The following is an 18,912-nucleotide window of genomic DNA, read 5'->3' as shown; positions in this document are numbered from 1 at the left end:
GACTTTAATGATAGTGTTTGATATCCCCAGAGGTGACCTCCATCTGTATTAACATGGCAGAATTTCAGTATACTTTTCCCTAAGTATATAGGGAGGAAAAACTGGATGACTGCATAGTTGTACCTTCACGTATTTAATATCTCCAACATGCAAGTGGAACTGTATTTGGTCCCACTTGGCCCATCAACATTTAACTATCTATCGTTGGCATGATATTTCATTTTAGCATGGTCTCTTGAATTTCATCATCCACTGCCTGACATTATCACCACACTGAGACTCCTACAGACATGAAATCATCAGTGGATGTGTTGATACATGTATCTCTCTACAGAATGATCAAATATTATCATATTTTTAACGTATATACATATATACTCACAGAAGCTGTTGGTATCTCATTCATCTCATGCAGTGTCTTCTATAATTTCAACGTTTGTTTCTCTCCCTCAGTGTTTGAATGGCTTTCTTGAAAAAGCATCACCATGTTTCAATTACAGGTCTGAACAGTGCACGATTTCAAAATTATACTGACTCAAGGTCTCAATCCATTTGACGTGTTGTTATTCTGGGTCCTTTCTGCATCTTGAGCCTATGCACTTCTCTAATATCAGTCCAAATAAGAAACATTTCCCATTCTAATGTTGTTTGCATAAGATTACAAAATATGCCAAGGAGTTCTTTTCATGTCATACAACACAACCACTCTGATTATAATACTGTGACACTTCCACATGCCTAACTTTCTATGACCTTCATGTATATATGAAATCGCTGCACATATTCAATTTGCATTAGCCACAGTATCCAAAGTTGTTTTCTCATTCCCATAACTATCATTACCTGTCAAAGTTTCATACCCTAGGTAAATAGCATGTGAAACAGTTAATGTACCATGTGTGAACTGGGGAAATGTATTGTCCAATTCCTTCAATGGAATGAAGCAATAAGGTGTTTTTTTTACCTTTGTTATTTAACATACATTAACAATTTAAACTGTTGAGTGAATGTTACATGAGACTACATTTAGCAGTGAATGCTTTTTGTCTTAACAATTTTAGTTTTGCTAGTCAATGATGTATCACTGACAAGGCCTTCAATCACAAGCTTAAGGAAATTATTGAAGACATGTGTGAACGTCACACACTTAAGAATGTATATCATATATAACACACCCAAAATTTGGCATGTAAGAATGTATATCATATATAACACACCCAAAATTTGACATGTAAGAATATATATCATATATAACACACCCAAAAATTGTCATGTAAGAAGGTATATCATACATAACACACTTAATAATTGTCATGTAAGAATGTATATCATATATAACACACTCAAAATTTGGCATGTAAGAATGTGTATCATATATAACACACTCAAAAATTGGCATGTAAGAATGTATATTATATATAACACACTCAAAAAATGGCATGTAAGAATGTATATCATATATAACACACCCAAAATTTGGCATGTAAGAATGTATATCATATATAACACACCCAAAATTTGGCATGTAAGAATGTATATCATATATAACACACCCAAAATTTGGCATGTAAGAATGTATATCATATATAACATGTGTTGTATACATGGCCACGTAATTATCTTAAAAACAGTTCATAGCCCTATGGCTATCAAGAATACTAACAAAGCTGACAAATTTCTAAGTGACCCTGCTTTTCCCTGCAGAACCCTAGACTTTTTCTGACAATAATAAAACAACTAATTTAGAAGTATCTGAATGGTGTGACCAGTCTGATGTGATTTTGTTCATAATTAACGATGTTAGACATTATATTCATTGAGACAATTGCTATTTTTCCCAATAATTTTAAGCCCCTACAGGACATTGGAGTTTCAACAGACACTGGTAGATATCGATAATTTGCTGTGTATTTGTATACGAATCATCACATAAAATTCCAGAACATCTACAAACTTAATTTTAGATGTTTTCTAATATACCAAATTATTCCACCTAATGACTTATCCCATTCAGATCAGCATCTTACTGAATTACATACAGATAGGTCTAAGCACATGGCCAAGAATCATGTTTTAACTGATTCAGTCTCACTGAAACTGCTTGTGTGACACACTATTCAATCTATATCAAAGAGAATCATAAATATTCATCTTCTTTCCTTTTATGCTCTTGATTTGATCAGATCAGAAGTGGTAATTACTGTCCAATAATTAAGTTAGAAATGAACATGCACAACTTCCAGCTAAAAAAGAAATCAAAAAGTGGTTTGCAACAAATTGTCAGATTTCTATAAATCAGACGCTATATAGCTAACAAACCACATGAAATAGAAATGCAATAAGATCAGCAAGTGGATGCTTACTTATGCAATAAGAGAGACTAGTGGAAGCTTACTGATGGAATAAGAATACGCTACTGGAAGCTTACTTATGGAATAAGAGAGACTAATGGAAGCTTACTTATGCAATAAGATAGGCTACTGGATGCTTACTTATGCAATAAATTAATTATACCAATGATGATAAACATGTCAAAGCTTTTGATTACAGTTTCTCCTTAGTACAATTGTTCCAAGTATATGATGACTATAAAATACAACATGAACACAATTCACATATTGCAAAATATATTACATATGTGTTGAAGATAAGTCTACTCCCTTCAATTTCTATAAGAAAAAAATAATTTGTTTATAATTTTTAACATTTTCAGTGCATATACATTATTACAAATCAGGCAATGAGTAATTCTTTGGCACAATGATTTTCCCACAGCACAATGCATTCCATTCCTAACATATAACTTTTATTGTTGATTTTGTGTGATAATATTAAACAACTAGTTTGCTTACTTTCCTTATTGTTCTGTTTCCTGACCACATGAACTTTCTAGCGCTGCTTTTTCAACAGGTTTTAAAATTTCGACTGGCTATGTAACTAAATTAAGAAAATTTAATTTCATTCAATGAACAATGAAAATATTATACAAATGCAGCATAACATACCTTAGTGGACACTACCATACTGTGGATACCTGTTAATAATGAACACCTTCAGGGATACCCAATTATTATCATTTGACACCTGTTGTTCATATATCCAATGCCGACAGTGGACTGTGTTTGGTGGTTAGTATAATTGTGTACAATGGACACTATAACCTAGAATGCATGGATTTACTGGTTCAGGTGTACTAGCATCAAAGGACCATGGGAATATTTATGCCATGAATAAAAACTAGATTACACATTTAAGTATGTAATATAACTGAGGACGCTTTTACTTGAGATTTTGTCCAAAGTCACTGCTGACAAGAAAACAAATTGTTGGACTCAAATAATGTCAGCTCACCCTATGACATTTAGATGAGACTAACTGTGCTTAAATTATTTCTTTGTAAATTTAATTTTAAAATTACTTTCTGCTGACCAGGATTTAAAGTCCTTGTTATGTTAGATGCTGCTTTCAGTGTAATTACTTAGTGTTATTGTATTGTACACTGTTTTGTTTCACAGCCACTGGATTTTGATATTTCCATATTTAGTTCAGAATAAATCCTAAAGCCCTATTAACACATGCTTTTCCAAACTGTATGCAACACTCAATCACAAATGCATGAGCAGCGAAGCACATTAGAGTAATCTGCTGTACATAAAGGACACCTATTTATAAACGACTGTTTTGTCATGTCCTATCGATGTCCTTTACATAAATATTTCATTGTACATGGACTAAAGCATGCACACAGCGTTGTTGAGCAATAATTACATAGTAAGCTCTCAAAGGAACACAATTAAGTCATTCATGTGACTGGTACAATTCAATAAATGAAGGGGTGGGGGGCACTGGGATTTGTACACATAATGGACATGACTACTGGTGTCATGGTAGGTTAATGTGTGTGATAGAGATAGCATATTTCAACCCTCCATACCAACATAAAACTCTCCCGTTCTGTGGGATCGACCTTGTATATTTGGCCGCGGGTTGGGAGAGCCTTGGATTAAAAAAAAATAATAAAAGATATCAGGATTTCAAATAGTATGAAAAAGCTCTTGCCATGAATTATATAAAACAAATGCTCTAATTTATCAATTATATTAGTCAAAAAAGGTTTATCTTGAGGTAAAATATAACAAATCAATAGCACCCCCCAAAATCAAATGCCCGTTCCAATCACACTAATTCCTATGGTCATGGCCCATATCCCCGTTATAAAAATAACGATTAAGAAATCTCAATCCTGCCGACTAACCCAGTTTATTGTTTGAAATAAACCAGAAACACGTCTTTTTAGTCCTAAAATCCTATTATAATTTAACTTTATATTATAATCATAATTTGAATGTTATGACTATCCTTCACAAGGAAATTCAAAACGATAATTCTCCTCTAACACTAGGTACAGTACAAGTACTTACCGACAAAAGAGATATGGAAATAATTTCCGTGGCTGCTCTAAAAGATATCATGGTACCCGTCACGAAACTTCGTGTAAATCCAGTAGGTCTAATTGAAAACAAATCGACTGCATTTACTGCGACTCTTGACATACATGACCGTATTCCAAACGTCGAGTGGTCCCTGAAAAAGTTCGTCTGAAGTCAGGTGTAACGCATACACGACTCGAAACATACTGTTGAAGTAACCTATCTACTGATCTGTATACATCCGACCCAAACTGATGTATTCATTAAACAGGTTTTTTTCTTCCTAGCGCTCAGACAATTTTTCAAAAGATTTGTGCTCAGGTAATTTATGCCTCTTCTAACTTTGTTCCAGTATCAGACGCTCCAATTTTGTATCAGGTGTGACTGTCGTATGCTGTCTCCGGATTGTGCGCACATACAGATGTGTCTTGCACTCGATAAAACACAATTTACTCTTTGGAAATAATTTTCCAGTTTGTTGATGTCTTTCGACGTTTGGCTGCATTTTAAATTGTACATGCAATATATCATGTACAAATCTGTTTGGCAACAATCCTTTGCAATGCGCCTAAAATATAATACAATCATATAGGAATATATTTAATCGTATCTTGTCGGTGTAAACACTAGCGCGATGGATAAAGAATCGTTCAGTGCAATATCATTGAATTTCTCCTCAGACCATTAAACTCTTAAGCTGTTTTTGATATACAGATCATAAGTTATCATTTTAATGAGCAAACCAATTTCAGTCTACGATTTGTTTTAAAAACAGTCTTTCTTTGATTCTATGCAGGCTGAACAATTATCTAACAGAGTCAGTAATGTTTATTTCCACCGCATGGTCTTCTTATACTTGCATACATAGTAAAAGTATTGACTGATTTTTATAAGGATGTGTGCGGTTATGGAAATTGATAAATGCAAAGGCAAATCAAATAGTCTTAAATAAACATCGTCTTCCTCCGAATAAAATATTGATTATAATCAGTGCTTATTTTATGCATATGAATGGGAAACATTTTGTAAATGACATGTTGCAAATTATGTTCATGGAAAGATGTATTATTATGTGTGAACGAAATTGCACTGTTGAATGTGTATACGCTGTAAACTTCTTGACTTTCCACGTTTGAATGTATCTGGATAAAACTGGGATGAAGAACAGATGTTACATAAGCAGAACCGTGTAATCAACTTGATAAGGAAATCGTAACAGCCTGCTCAGTACGAGTCCACTGAACTATCATTTTCAGATGAATGTATAGGAAAAAGCACTTAATCCTATCTCATTACAGTAACTACTTGCCTCACAGAACCGTTTGATGCAATGTCCCAAAATGTCCAAGTAAGTCACCCGTATTAAAAACTCGAGTTGTATTTTGCTTGCACATCATAGTTGAAATTATAACCAAAAACAGAGGCATCTGTAACACTACAGATGTCTCGGCCAGTGTTTTATTGATTACGATATCTGGCTGAAATATCATCATACGGTACTTGGCCGAAACATCATCAGTACAATAAAGGATCACGGAGTCTTTTAAAATTGCATAGTGCGTTCCGCTAACAGCAATGTAAAGAAAATCCAGTAGTCAGTATATGTATCCATTAATAATGTTAATGTAAGCGCATGCGTAGAATCTCTCTCTCTCTCTCTCTCTCTCTCTCTCTCTCTCGTAGTAGTAGTAGTAGTAGCAGTAGTAGTAGTAGTGCAAGTAGTATTATTCATGGGTCAATGGGGAGAAGGAGGCTGAGCATGCCCTGGTCACATCCTTGAGTAATATTTCGTTTCAGTTTGATGATTATCATTACGCCATGGAAGCTCCTAAAGTGAATGAGGTTTCTGGGGGCTTTATCGCTTTGGTCCCCACATTGAGTTCCATCCCACAGATCCCTTGCCAGCTTGTTTACACTCCCCATAAACAATATTCCCTGAACCGCCCTTCGTAGTAGTAGTAGTTGTTGTTGTATAGTAAGAGACTAGGGCTGGATCAAAAGTTTAATTTAATTGTCAAGCTTTGGAATGAAACTTTTATAGTATGTTTTGATCAAATGAAGGAAATTATTGCAGTTCGAACGTTTCTACTGTCTATAATTGACTCTCCTTACTGAACATAAACCGAATTGTACGCTACCGTGCGTATGAAGTGCACAAAAAACATTCGACAGGGTCGATGGTATATCTCAGTATTTCCAAACACTACTTCCTAGTTGGTTTATATTGTACCGGACAAAGTTCTGTGTGACTGCACACGTCTTGGCTAGCAACTTAAACAGGTTTCTTTATTTATAGTTAAAACCACGCGATCTATATTTGAACATATTTAACTTTACACAAATTTAATTCACGTTCGCAATGTGTCATGTATATAACAATGTGATCAAACAGTATTGATCAGTCTTAGTGCCTTATCTATCTGATTCCTGTGTACGTATGTATGTAGGTATGTAGGTAGGTAGGTATGCATGCGTGTGTGTGTGTGTGTGTGTGTGTGAGTGTGTGTGTGCGTGCGTGCATATGTATGTACGTATGTATGTATGTGTGTGCGCGCGCGTGCGTGCGTGCATATGTATGTATGTATGTATGTAAAAATAACAGAACTATATATTTACACATCGTTATTAAAATTATAACAATATACTATATATCATTCTCAAAAGATATTATCCATCCGTCCGTCCGTTCGTCCATCGATCCATCCATCTATCTACCTATAGATCTATCTATCTATCTATCTATCTATCTATCTATCTATCTATCATTTTCATAAGTACGCCTGTTTCTGTGCGTGTATGGTTAGATGCATGGATGCATGGATTGGGATGGGATGGATTAATGAATTGATACATGGATGCTCGTTACTTCAGCAGTAGAGGGGGTGAACAGACCTTTTACTGAAACGTCATTTTTGAAAAATAAGGCTTCCAACAAAAACGATAAAAAATAAGTTCACTAACGCCAATCCGAAGCCTCTAACTTTACCGAGAGTTTCTCATATTGGGTTAGTTTATTTTGTTACTATGTCTTTGCCGGTAGTGTTTTTCTAAATTTGTATGTGTGCTTTCGTTTACCCACCGGACGTTTCAGGTCGCACCCTCTCTGCTGCTATAATTAAATCATTATTGTATCAATCAAATATTTTATCAAGACCTACATGATATCTTGTTCTGGGATCGTGTAAATTTATTGGTATAAATCCGTGTGGAGTAGATTGTGCTTTTGAAAAGACGTTTTTGAACTTAATCATGTCCATATCCCCACTACATCAAGTCTGATGAATGTTTCTCAATGTGTATCAACTCCATTAAACACAACTAAAATATTACAATGATCTCTGATCACTTTAGGTATTTGTGTGTATCGTTGAGTAAATCACATCACTATTTTTATGCCTACCTCTAGAAAATATCCGAGCTGGATTTGTTTGTTTGTTTGTCCAGCATTACGTCGTCATATACTACGAGATTATTACGAGATTATTAATAAATTAATCTACTGACGGTGCTTCATCGATATCAGTTATAAAATTAATAATATCATCGCCAGCTTCATTTAATAACTTTGCATGTTCATTAAAATCTTAAAGTACATCGTAACATCCCTGATCATCAACTTACGGAGCTGCTAAATACAACTTATCCCACCTGAGCCATCTCATTATCAAATTAAGTAATAATTGCGTTTCACGTGACCCAGATGGACCTATTATTATCATTCTGATGGAATTCGGTAATGCAACCAGTTTTGTCCATAGTTAACGCGCTCTCAACAACATTGACATGAACTAAGACAATAACATTTAATACAAGATTTTGTTTTTCTGATGATCCAGGTATATCAACGTCGATATTCTGCCGTCGCGTATCAACCGGTCGATAACACATTGGTACGGGTAGATTTAAAAACTTTTCTTTATGTAACAAAAATAACCGTTTTCGAAGTCTATCACGAACTATCTTTCTACTTGCAACTATCAAATTACTTGGATTCCACATTTGCATAAAATCGTTAATAAGAGTTTCTAAAATTATCTCACGCATTATTACACATTGAATATATTTTGATTGTAGTCCGATGAATTTATTAAACTCTCTTAATTATCGATCAAGCGCTCTATGATCATCAGTTATTTCTTCATAACATAATATACCACAAGTTAATTTTTAACAGTTCAATTTCGTAGAAATATTGTTACTGCATTAGTCTACGCATGCGCATTTTGATCAATAATTTCAATTGAAGCTTCTTTCGATTTATACCTTAATTAGTATAAAATCTCTTCGGTTATCGTTCTTACTATTATTGGAAATTTTAATTTCTGATTCAGCGACGTCTTTGACAGACGCTCCGGTATCTTTAACTGTTTCTCCCCATTCGTTTATTAGTAGTAAATGGGGCCACATTAGGGACAATGGGACTTAGCATTAAAAACACCCCTGGGCCACTTTAGGGACAATGGAAATTTAACATGGAGAAAAACGCTGGGCCACTTTAGGGACAATGGGAATTTAACATAGAGTTTGGGTCTGTCTGGGGACAAGGGAAATTAACATGGGAATAGAGTTTGGGTTTGTCTAGGGACAAGGGGAATTGAATATGGGATTTTTTTTTTTTTTTTAAAGTTTTTTTAAATTTAAATTTAAATTTAAATTTAAAAAAGGGTAGGCAATGGAAAGGCTATCTCTTTTCGAGAAATATGGCTGGCCCTGAAAAGGGCCTTTGGGTTTATGTTAATATTAATATTAACATAGATGGCATCTGTCACATCTTCTTCTTCTTCTTCTTAAACTCCTTCTAACTGCCGGTCCATACACAAGTACCCTCTTGAGACATCCTTGTCTTTCTATATAAACTCTCCTCATCCATTGACTAGTATCTGTCCTATCAACAACAGTCCACTTGGACCTGACATACATGAGCATGTCCGTCCTAAACATCATGGAAGACACAAGGGTGGATGACTCAACTGTGGTCCACATCTTGAAGCGACGAGAATAGGTGAACCAATGCAGTGAACTGCGCTTATTTATAGGTACAGGAAGGATTGAAACGGATTGAATTCATTCACCAATCCGAACACGCGTTACAAAATTCAGTCAGCTCGCATCCAATCCGAAGAGAGTAGTCTGTGACGTCACGTGGTCTATATAGATTAGTTAGCGCTTGTGTGCAGTCAATCTATGCGACAGTGATTCAACATGATGGAAACTCAGGAAACGATCCATTGGGGTGCACCAGCAGGGGAGACTGCCCAAGGGAACCCGGACTTACTTTCAGAAGAGGTACATTGGGATTTTGTGGATTTTCTTACCTCGCAAGAATTTGTTCCGGAACCTTCGTTACCTTCTTCATTGCCGCAAGTGGAGAATTTTAGACAGAGACAGAAAGAAGAATTGGAGAAATTTATGCAACGACAAAAGGAAGCGGAACAAGCTTTTCTCCTACAGCAACAGCAACAGCAACAAGAAGAGGTAAGAAAAAAACAACAGCAACAACAGCAAGAAGAAGTAGCAGCAAAGAAACAAGAGGGTGAAAATCAAACGGCTACGGTACTGTTGGACATTTTAGCGGAGTTAAGAAGTCTGAAACAAATGTATCAGACTTCTTTATCACGACCGAAGAGAATACGACCTTCCCGAGCTAAACACGCCAACCCTGTGACTAAGCCTATCGTACCACCCTTAGTGATTTCAACCCAATCATCAGAAGTAGGCCTCGGCCGTGGCAAAGGCTTAAGGCGGTTAAAGTTGATTGGTTAAAATCACCCCTACACCAAAATAAAAAGGCCCTTTTCAGGGCCACCCACATTTCTCGAAAAGAAATACAATTTCAATTGCCAATAACTCAAAAAAAAAACAAATCAACAACCCATTTTTACCCTTATAGTACGTGTCTGTGTATGAGTGCGTGAGTGTAGCTTCTTATTTTAAAATCAAAACTCAAAGACACTTACCTTATATCATTCATGTATTCTTTTCTCCATTTTTTACAATCCAATTCACAATTCACCACAGAACACTTTAATTAAAAGTTCATTGACTTCTTCTTTCTCCTTGTTTAGTCTCTCTGTTTTTTGAATTTCTTCACCGTTTTTTCCTCATTTTCTTCCCTTCTTCTTTTCTTCTCCTGTTTCTTTGCTTCTTTTAAATAGAATTGTCTTCTTTCTTCCTCTGAAGAATCCCTCTCTTCTTCCGAAGAATCCCTCTCTTCTTCTGAAGAATCCTTCTTTTCTTCTGACTCCTCTTGTTTCTTTTTTGGGCAATCTGGAGACCAATGTCCTTTTTCTTTACAATAATAACAGGTATCTTGACTTTTGTCTTTTTTAGCCCCTGTTTTTTTTCTTTTTTGACGGTCTGGACACTCTGAAGACCAATGCCCTTTCTTCTTACAGATATAGCAAGTATCTTGACTTTTATCTCGAAAGGAAGGAGAGTAGTCCGTCGGCTGGTCTGAAGAGAATTTTCTAATGACCCCTCGCAAAGCTCTGACGAAACGTTCCATCTGGTTAGTCTCTTCCATCGTTGTGCTCGGCTTGAGAGTGAAATGAATAGTGAAAGGACAAGACACACACCCTTTTATATACGCTGGTTTGTCATGACTATAAATTAGTCTATGGTGTTTAAACTTGAGTCATTTGACGTTTTGCACTCAAGATGAAACGATCCTATTCATTCGAGAAGAAAGAAGAAGAAGAAGAAAGTAAGAGGCAGAAACGTGATCTATCGCCTCGTACCAGGGCTGAAATCTTGGCACAAATTCATGCCAGTGATTTTGAAGAGGACATGAGTGAACCAGAATCCGAACCCTCTAAACCAAGTTCACCACCCTTAGTCAACCCTGAAAAGTACTATTCCATTCGAGAGACGGAAAAGCGCTCCTCTAGAAAATTTAGAACCACGGCTTACACCTACACGGTGAAGTTTAAAGATTTCAAGGCCGACGTACCCTTGGAGAAAGCAGAAGGGTTTATCACCGAGATGTGGGATTCTTTGCTCACCTCACTCAAGCGACAATGTCAACCCAAAGAAGACGATCGCTTGACACTATCCATAGATCACGACGGTTTGAAATCCCCTGTTTGGATCGAGTTTAGCAGACCCGCAGAACTAACCCCTTCCAAAGTCATGGACAAGATTCAACACGTACAACAATCTAATGACCAGTTTGACATCACCGATGGTAAAGCCACACTGAAAATGGCTCACGTCTCTCTTCCTCAAGGGACAGGACGCAAAAAGATGCTATTGGTGGACGACCTTCGCAACACCAAAAAGAGTCTCGTCCGAATTAACAACCCTCAAGACCAGATGTGCTTAGCCCGTGCCATCGTGGTGGGACGAACCTATGCCAACAAGAACGACACGGTAGAATGGAAAAGAACCTGGGAGAACATTCGAAAATCGAACCGAACCAAACAACGAAACGAAGCAGAACTCCTGTTGCAACAAGCTGACCTGTCCAAAGACACACCCTGTGGCATTCCTGAGATGCAAAAATTGCAAGATGCCCTAGCTCCACGCTACACCTTGAAAGTGCACCCTCAAGAAATGCGCGGACCTCTGTTGTTTCGAGGCCAAGACTTTAAGGACGGAAAATACATTCATGTTTATTATCACGATGACCATTTCGATACCATTACCACTATCACCGGATTCCTGGGATACAGATATTACTGTGAGAAATGTGATTATGGTTATAACAATCGAGAGCAACACAAGCATTGTGGATGGAAATGCCCAGGATGTTTGGCCTCTCCACCCTGTCTGAGCGAAGAACCAGTGCCTTGTTCGACTTGTCTGCGCACGTTTGTCAGCCCTACCTGTTACCAACAACATTTGAAAACACAAGGTTCACAGAAGAAATGTGCTTGTCAACTCCTGAGATTGTGCCCTACGGATAGACAAGGCATACGTACCAACAGTACCAAGGCACACGTATGTCGAGGAAAGAAAAATTGTCACATTTGTCACCACATCGTCGACTTGGAACACCAATGCTATGTGCAAAAATACCAACCCCCACCAGAGAAAGAGGACGGTCACAAGAAGAAAAGCAATTTTATCCTTTTCGATTTCGAATGCATGCAAGAGACCGGCATTCACATTCCTAATTTCTGCGTGGCTCATCGAGCGTGCGAGAAGTGCATTCAAGAACCTATCTTCAGTCATTGCCCTCACTGCAGCAAGATTCCTGGAGGACGTGAAAAAATCTTTCGGGGACCGAACACGTTAGCCGATTTCGCTCGATGGGTCTTAGACCCCATCGACAAGACGTGGAGCCAAGAGGACATCGAACGTTACGGAGATTGTCATCGTCATGCCACGGTGATAGCTCACAATTTCTCCGGATACGATGGACAGTTTCTTCTCAGATACTATACGGAACAAGGCACCGAACGTCCTAAAGTCACTTTGAACGGAGCCAAAATCATTTTCATGCAAGTGGGACAAGTGCAGTTTAAAGATTCGATGAGTTACTTGGCCATGCCTTTGAGCCGAATGCCTAAAACGTTTGGAATGACAGAAATGGCTAAAGGGTACTTTCCACACTTTTTCAATACGGAAGCCAATCAACATGCCGTTCTACCCCATTTGCCTGAGGCTCACTATTACGACCCCGACAACATGCGTACCGAACAACGAGAAGCTTTCTACGCTTGGTACCAGGCTCATGCCTCTGACCCCTTCGACTTTCAGGAAGAAATGCTAAAGTATTGTCGTTCCGACGTGGACATTTTACGACGTTGCTGTGGAAAATTTCGAGAACTGTTCATGGAACACGGAGGGGTCGATCCTTTGAAAGAAGCTTGCACCATTGCCAAAGCGTGTTCCTTAGTGTACCGCCAACGATTCATGCCTGAAAACACCGTGGCTGTCATCAATCCTCAAACGACCCACTTTGTCAAACGTCAATACTCGGTCAAAGCCCTACGCTGGTTACATTACTTGTGCGACAAGGAAGACAAATGGATTCAGCATGCCCGCAACGGAGAAGGCGAAAAGACCATCGGAACGTATTCGGTCGATGGCTGGGACTTAGAAAACCCCAAGATCGTGTACGAGTTTAACGGTTGCTTATTTCATGGATGTCCCGTCTGTTACCCTGACCGTGACACTAAAAATCAGTTTTTGCAACGAACCATGGAAGACTTGTACCAGGACACTTGTCAGCGACGCCTAAAGTTAGAACAGCAAGGATACCAAGTGGTGGAAATGTGGGAACACGAGTACGATCACCGTTTGAAAACCGATCCCGAGTTTAAACGCCTCGTGGAAAGTTACCAGTTCATGGACCCGTTGAACCCGAGGGATAGTTTGTACGGAGGAAGGACCAATGCCACCTGTTTGCTGTACCAAGCCGACGAAGAGAAAGGAGAAGAAATCAAATACTTGGACGTGTGTTCGCTGTATCCCTACGTGTGCAAATATTGTCGCTTTCCCGTAGGGCACCCGCAATTGCTGACGGAACACATCGACCTGAAAAACATTCGACAATACGAAGGCTTGATCAAGTGTAAAGTTTTGCCTCCCACGAACCTATACCATCCCGTCTTACCTCACCATTGTCAAGGCAAACTGATGTTTCCCTTGTGCCGTACTTGTGCCGAAACGTGCAACCAGGACCAACCTTGCCATCACAGCCAGGAAGAACGTGCCTTGACGGGAACCTGGGTCAGCGTGGAATTGTTCAAAGCTCTGGACATGGGATACCAACTGTTAGAAGCGTACGAAATTTGCCACTTTCCCAAGACACAACAGTACCACAAGGGTGACCCTACTCAGAAAGGCATTTTCGCCGACTACGTGGATGCCTTTTTGAAACTGAAACAAGAAGCCAGCGGCTATCCTTCCTGATGTCACACTCCCGAAGACCAAATACAATTCAAAGAGAAATACTACGAACAAGAAGGCATCTCTTTAGACCACATCGAAAAAAACGAAGGCAGGCGATCGTTTGCCAAAGTGATGTTAAATTGCTTGTGGGGTAAAATGGCACAACGACCGTGTTTACCCAAGACGGAATATTTGACAGAACCTTCCCGCTACTTCCAGATGATTCACGACAAAACCAAATACATGAAACACGTGGACGTCGTTCGAGAGGATTTGATCTTGGTCAATTACGAAGAAGATCTGGACTTTGTACAAGACGACCCTTTTGGAAATGTCATCATTGCGGCTTACGTGACAGCTCATGCTCGCTTAAAATTGTACGAAGCTTTAGAACTGTTAGAAGAACGCGTCCTGTACTTTGACACGGACAGTTGCATTTACATCCATCACCCGATTCAACATCACCCTGACATCGAAGGAGACCGTTTAGGAGCCTGGACAGACGAGCATCCCGACGACAAGATTCTAAGTTTCGTCAGTGGCGGCCCCAAAAATTACGGCTACGAATACCGGGACAAACAAGGAGAAGTGCACACGACGTGCAAAGTGAAAGGACTGACTCTGAATCATCGTACCAGTCGAGTGGTCAACTTTGGGGTATTGAAAGAAGCCTTGCAATCGGGAGAGGATGGAAACTTTAAAGTGACCACCTATCAACCGAACAAGATTGTACGTTTACCCACTCACCACATCGTCAGTCGACCCTTGGAAAAAGTCTATCAAATTGTATACCAGAAGCGAGTGCGACTTCCCAATCACTTTACGTTGCCGTACGGTCACGTCGGTATTGGTCTGTATATAAAAAGGAACCCTAGGCAAGATCGATAGTTCTTTGTTCATTGAAGTAACTTACCATGTCGTTGACGAAGAAGAAACCAGATTGGTTAGGAGTCAAATGTTGGACATCACCGAGACCAGGGTTTTGAGGCTTGGACACAAGAGGTGGCCCAGTATGCACGAGAGTTATTCAAGGAAAAAAGTTACTTTTCAACCCGTGTTAGTGACGGTGCCAGAAGAACCCGTCACCCAGGACGGGACTGTCGTGGACAGGTCTGAAAGACCCTTTCGGGAGGACACTTCTGTGACCTTACCCCCTACTATAGAACTGGTTAGAACTTTACCCAAAACATGTTGTACAGACACTTGTGTTTATTCCACGTTCATGGTTATCATGTGCCTTTTATTCTTGTACTTAAGCCTTTGGCTTTTATGTATTTTTGTCTTTCGTATTCATGTTTGAAAGAAAACATTCAATAAACGTGTTCTGAAAAAAAGTACATAAACTCTTGTCTTGTTTGTTTTCGTGTCACAAGTGACATTTCTCACACTATGGCTACCTCTGCTGTCTCTGCTCCCTCTTCCTCTACTGTCAAAGTCATCGACGAACACTTAGATCGTGCCAGTTGGGAGGCTTTGTATCTTCGCCATCCCTTTAACATGCTCATTGCTGAACCTAGCGGTTCAGGCAAAACCGAATTCGTCAAACGTTTGATCGAACATAAACATCATTTGATCGATCGACCCCCTCAACGAATCGTGTGGTGTTACAAAGAGTGGCAATCGGCGTACAGCCTCTTGCGAGAAAGTCAAGGCGATTCCATCGTGTTTGTGGAAGGCATTCCTAAAGAAGACGACGGCATCGTCTCTGACTCCCGTCAAACCCATTTGGTCATTTTTGACGACATGTTAGGAGAAGACGAAGAAGAAATTAAACTGTGGTTCACGCGCAAAGGGCATCACCGTAATGCCAGTGTCGTTTACATCACCCAAAATTTGTTTCAACAAAGTAAAGCCCATCGCACCATCAGTCTCAATGCGCATTACGTGGTCTTGTTTAAAAGCCCTCGAGATAAATCGCAAGTGCAAGTCTTAGCCAAACAGTTAGGAACGCCTTGGCTGACTCAGGCGTACGACGATGCCACTCAAACTCCACACGCCTATTTACTCGTCGATTTGAAACCTACGACTCCCGAGGATTTGCGATTTCGTACCCACTTGTTTCACCACTGGTGCCAAGACGGAGGGCCTGTCCTGTACACGTCTCCGTCCTCGACTTCATTTCACTCCCCATAAAAAAATCTATAAAAACCTCAGACCCTTTTTCGTCTGTCTCACACAGTGTGAACATGACGTCCCTTCAGTCGCATCTTCCCGTCAAATTGATTCGTGCCTTGTATGGCATCAGTCGAGAAAAAGATCCACAAACACGAGCTCGTGTCTTAGAAGCTAGTCTCAAAGAAGTCTTACGATGGTTCACGGTGACGGCACGTCAATTACTCCAAGGAATCATTCAGATTCCTCATCAAACCAAACGCTTTTTTGATCGAAACAAAGTCGCTTTGGTCCAACTGGCCGATCCCCGCATCGACACTCAAACCAAAAAACAAATCATTTTGAAACCTGGAGGGAGCGGTACTCTAGGAGGGGTCATCATTCGCTCACTCTTAAGATGGGATCCTAATGCCCCCAAAGTTATACCCAAGACAAAAGTCCAACGAAGCCCCAAGAAGAAAAAGACCAGGTCCCCAAGGAGAACTTCTCCAGTGGCAGGACCCTCCTCTGACCAGACACCACCACCCCGGAAAAAGAAAAGAAGCCCCCAGAAAAAGAAACAGAGAAAAAGTCCCCAGAAAAAGAAAAGTCCACAGAAAACTAGTCGCAAGAGAGGCACTTCGGCCAGGACGCAACTTTACACTCGCAAACCACGACCTGCCACGGCGGTGACTGCGTCTCCGGCAGCCTCACGTTTGTCCACTTCTCCGTTAATGACACCCAGAACTGAAGAGTACTTGGAGACGTTGATCACACCAAGAACTTCTCCCTTGATGACCCCCAAAAGAACTTCCCCAGTGGCGGGACCTTCCAATTTAGTGGCAGTGGCTGCTGCTCACAAAGTACCTTCTCCCAAAATCAAAGTTCAAGAAAGATCGGGCATGTTACAAAGTTTACTGGATTTGTCCAAGCAAGAACTGGCTCGATTTAGTCCGTTACGTACCCCTGCACGACGTGTCATGCCTGTCCTCAAACTAATACGACGTCAAGACAATCAGTGGCGACGCGTTCCAGTATAAAAAAGGCATGTGACCAAGTCGGGGTATCAGTGTTTTTTGGTATTCCTGAAGACTCAAAGATGTCACCCTCCAGAAAACCCCAAGGAAAGAAAAGGAAAGGACTGCCACCACGTTTAGCCAAACATGGGGACATGTTATCTGTCCTGTCCAAAGCTTCTCCACCCCTACGAAAAAAACTCATTCAAACGGCCTCCAAAGAGGTCATCGATACAATGTGCGAATGTTGTTTGAACGTTTGAAAGGCACGATCCCTTTGTCCAAACACCAGAAACAATGCTTAGGCAAACATCGTCACGTTCTTCGCCAAATGGTTCAAAAGAAAATTCCCATTCGTCAAAAAAAGAAGATGTTAGTGCAACGTGGAGGTATTTTACCTCTCTTGTTAGGCCCCATACTGAAAGGAGTCTTGGGAACCATGTTGGGAGGACTGGTGGGAGCAAGATAAAAAGGCCTCGGAAGTTCCAAGATCTCAGAATCGACCCCTGACAACCCCATGGAAGGACGAAAACTAGCTTTAGTGCCTTACAAACGATGGATGGAATACCATCGGTGGCAAGAACAACACACCCCGCATTTACCTCCCAATCCCAATTTGAGCGAGATGTCCCAGTTCCAACACGAATTGCAGTCCTTGATGAATCGCCAAGATTTGTCCGAAACAGAAAAATCGCCAAAGTACGGTCAACTCTTGCAACGACTGCAACTCTTTCACCAGAAAGCTTTAGACGAAACAGCTCTACCCACTCTGAAAGATTTTAAGACCTTGATGAAAAGTCCAGCACCATCACCAGTACCAGTACCAGTACCAGTGACCAAGACAGAAAAAAGAAAAGAAGAAGAAGAAGAAGGGTTTCAAACTCCACCAGAAAAAGTACGCAAGTTAACAACACCAGCTACCTCCAGAATTGGATGGATTAAAAAGATGATGGCCACCCCTTCTTCCTCACAAGAGAAAAAGAAAGTGAAGACAGAAGTGAAGACAGAAGTGAAACAAGAACCGATATCCCCCGCTCAGACATCCTCCTCCTCTTCAACACCTATTGCCGGTCGCACACGCAAAGCATTGCAATCCAAGAAAATACCCCAAGAGAAAAAGAGTAGCATCCTCCAATAGTGTGTGCCTTATTAACACACCAACCAACACAAAAAAATGGAAAAAGTCTTAGCCAGCATTTACTACGATCCCTCCCATCCTGCAGGTTACGCAGGAGTTCAAAAATTGTATCGTGCTGCCAAAACGCGACTGAAAAGTCTCCGTTTACCTCAAGTGCAACGATGGTTACAAGAACAAGCTACCTACACTTTACACAAACCCATTCGACGCAAGTTTGCCAGAAGTCGCACCCGAGTGGAAGGCATCGATCATCAATGGCAAGCCGATTTAGCCGATGTCTCTCATTTGGCCAGTTACAATCGTGGCTACAAATATTTGTTTTGTGTCATCGACGTCTTTTCCAAATTTGCCTGGGTCGTGCCCTTGACTTCCAAATCGAGCAGCGAGTTAGTGCGAGCCC

General features: G+C 40.0%; 1 protein-coding gene across 3 annotated transcripts in view; it reads right to left on the bottom strand.

Annotated features, from left to right (window-relative positions):
• The window catches only part of LOC149786220 (receptor-type tyrosine-protein phosphatase H-like), a 127,270-nt gene extending 122,384 nt beyond the window's left edge, over positions 1-4,886 (bottom strand). For all 3 annotated transcript variants that reach the window (XM_089976596.1, XM_089976598.1, XM_089976597.1), the window contains exon 1: positions 4,422-4,886. In XM_089976596.1, coding sequence (XP_089832722.1) covers positions 4,422-4,553 — 132 coding nt within the window. In that variant the 5' untranslated portion in view covers positions 4,554-4,886. The remainder of the gene's footprint in view (positions 1-4,421) is intronic.
• Between the last annotated feature and the right edge of the window lie 14,026 nt (positions 4,887-18,912).

Source organism: Sinohyriopsis cumingii, chromosome 12 (genome assembly GCF_028554795.1).
Source record: "Sinohyriopsis cumingii isolate HCF-2022 chromosome 12, ASM2855479v2, whole genome shotgun sequence".
In the NCBI taxonomy this organism is placed as follows: Eukaryota; Metazoa; Mollusca; class Bivalvia; order Unionida; family Unionidae; genus Sinohyriopsis; species Sinohyriopsis cumingii.
This window is presented reverse-complemented; position numbering and strand designations above follow the sequence as displayed.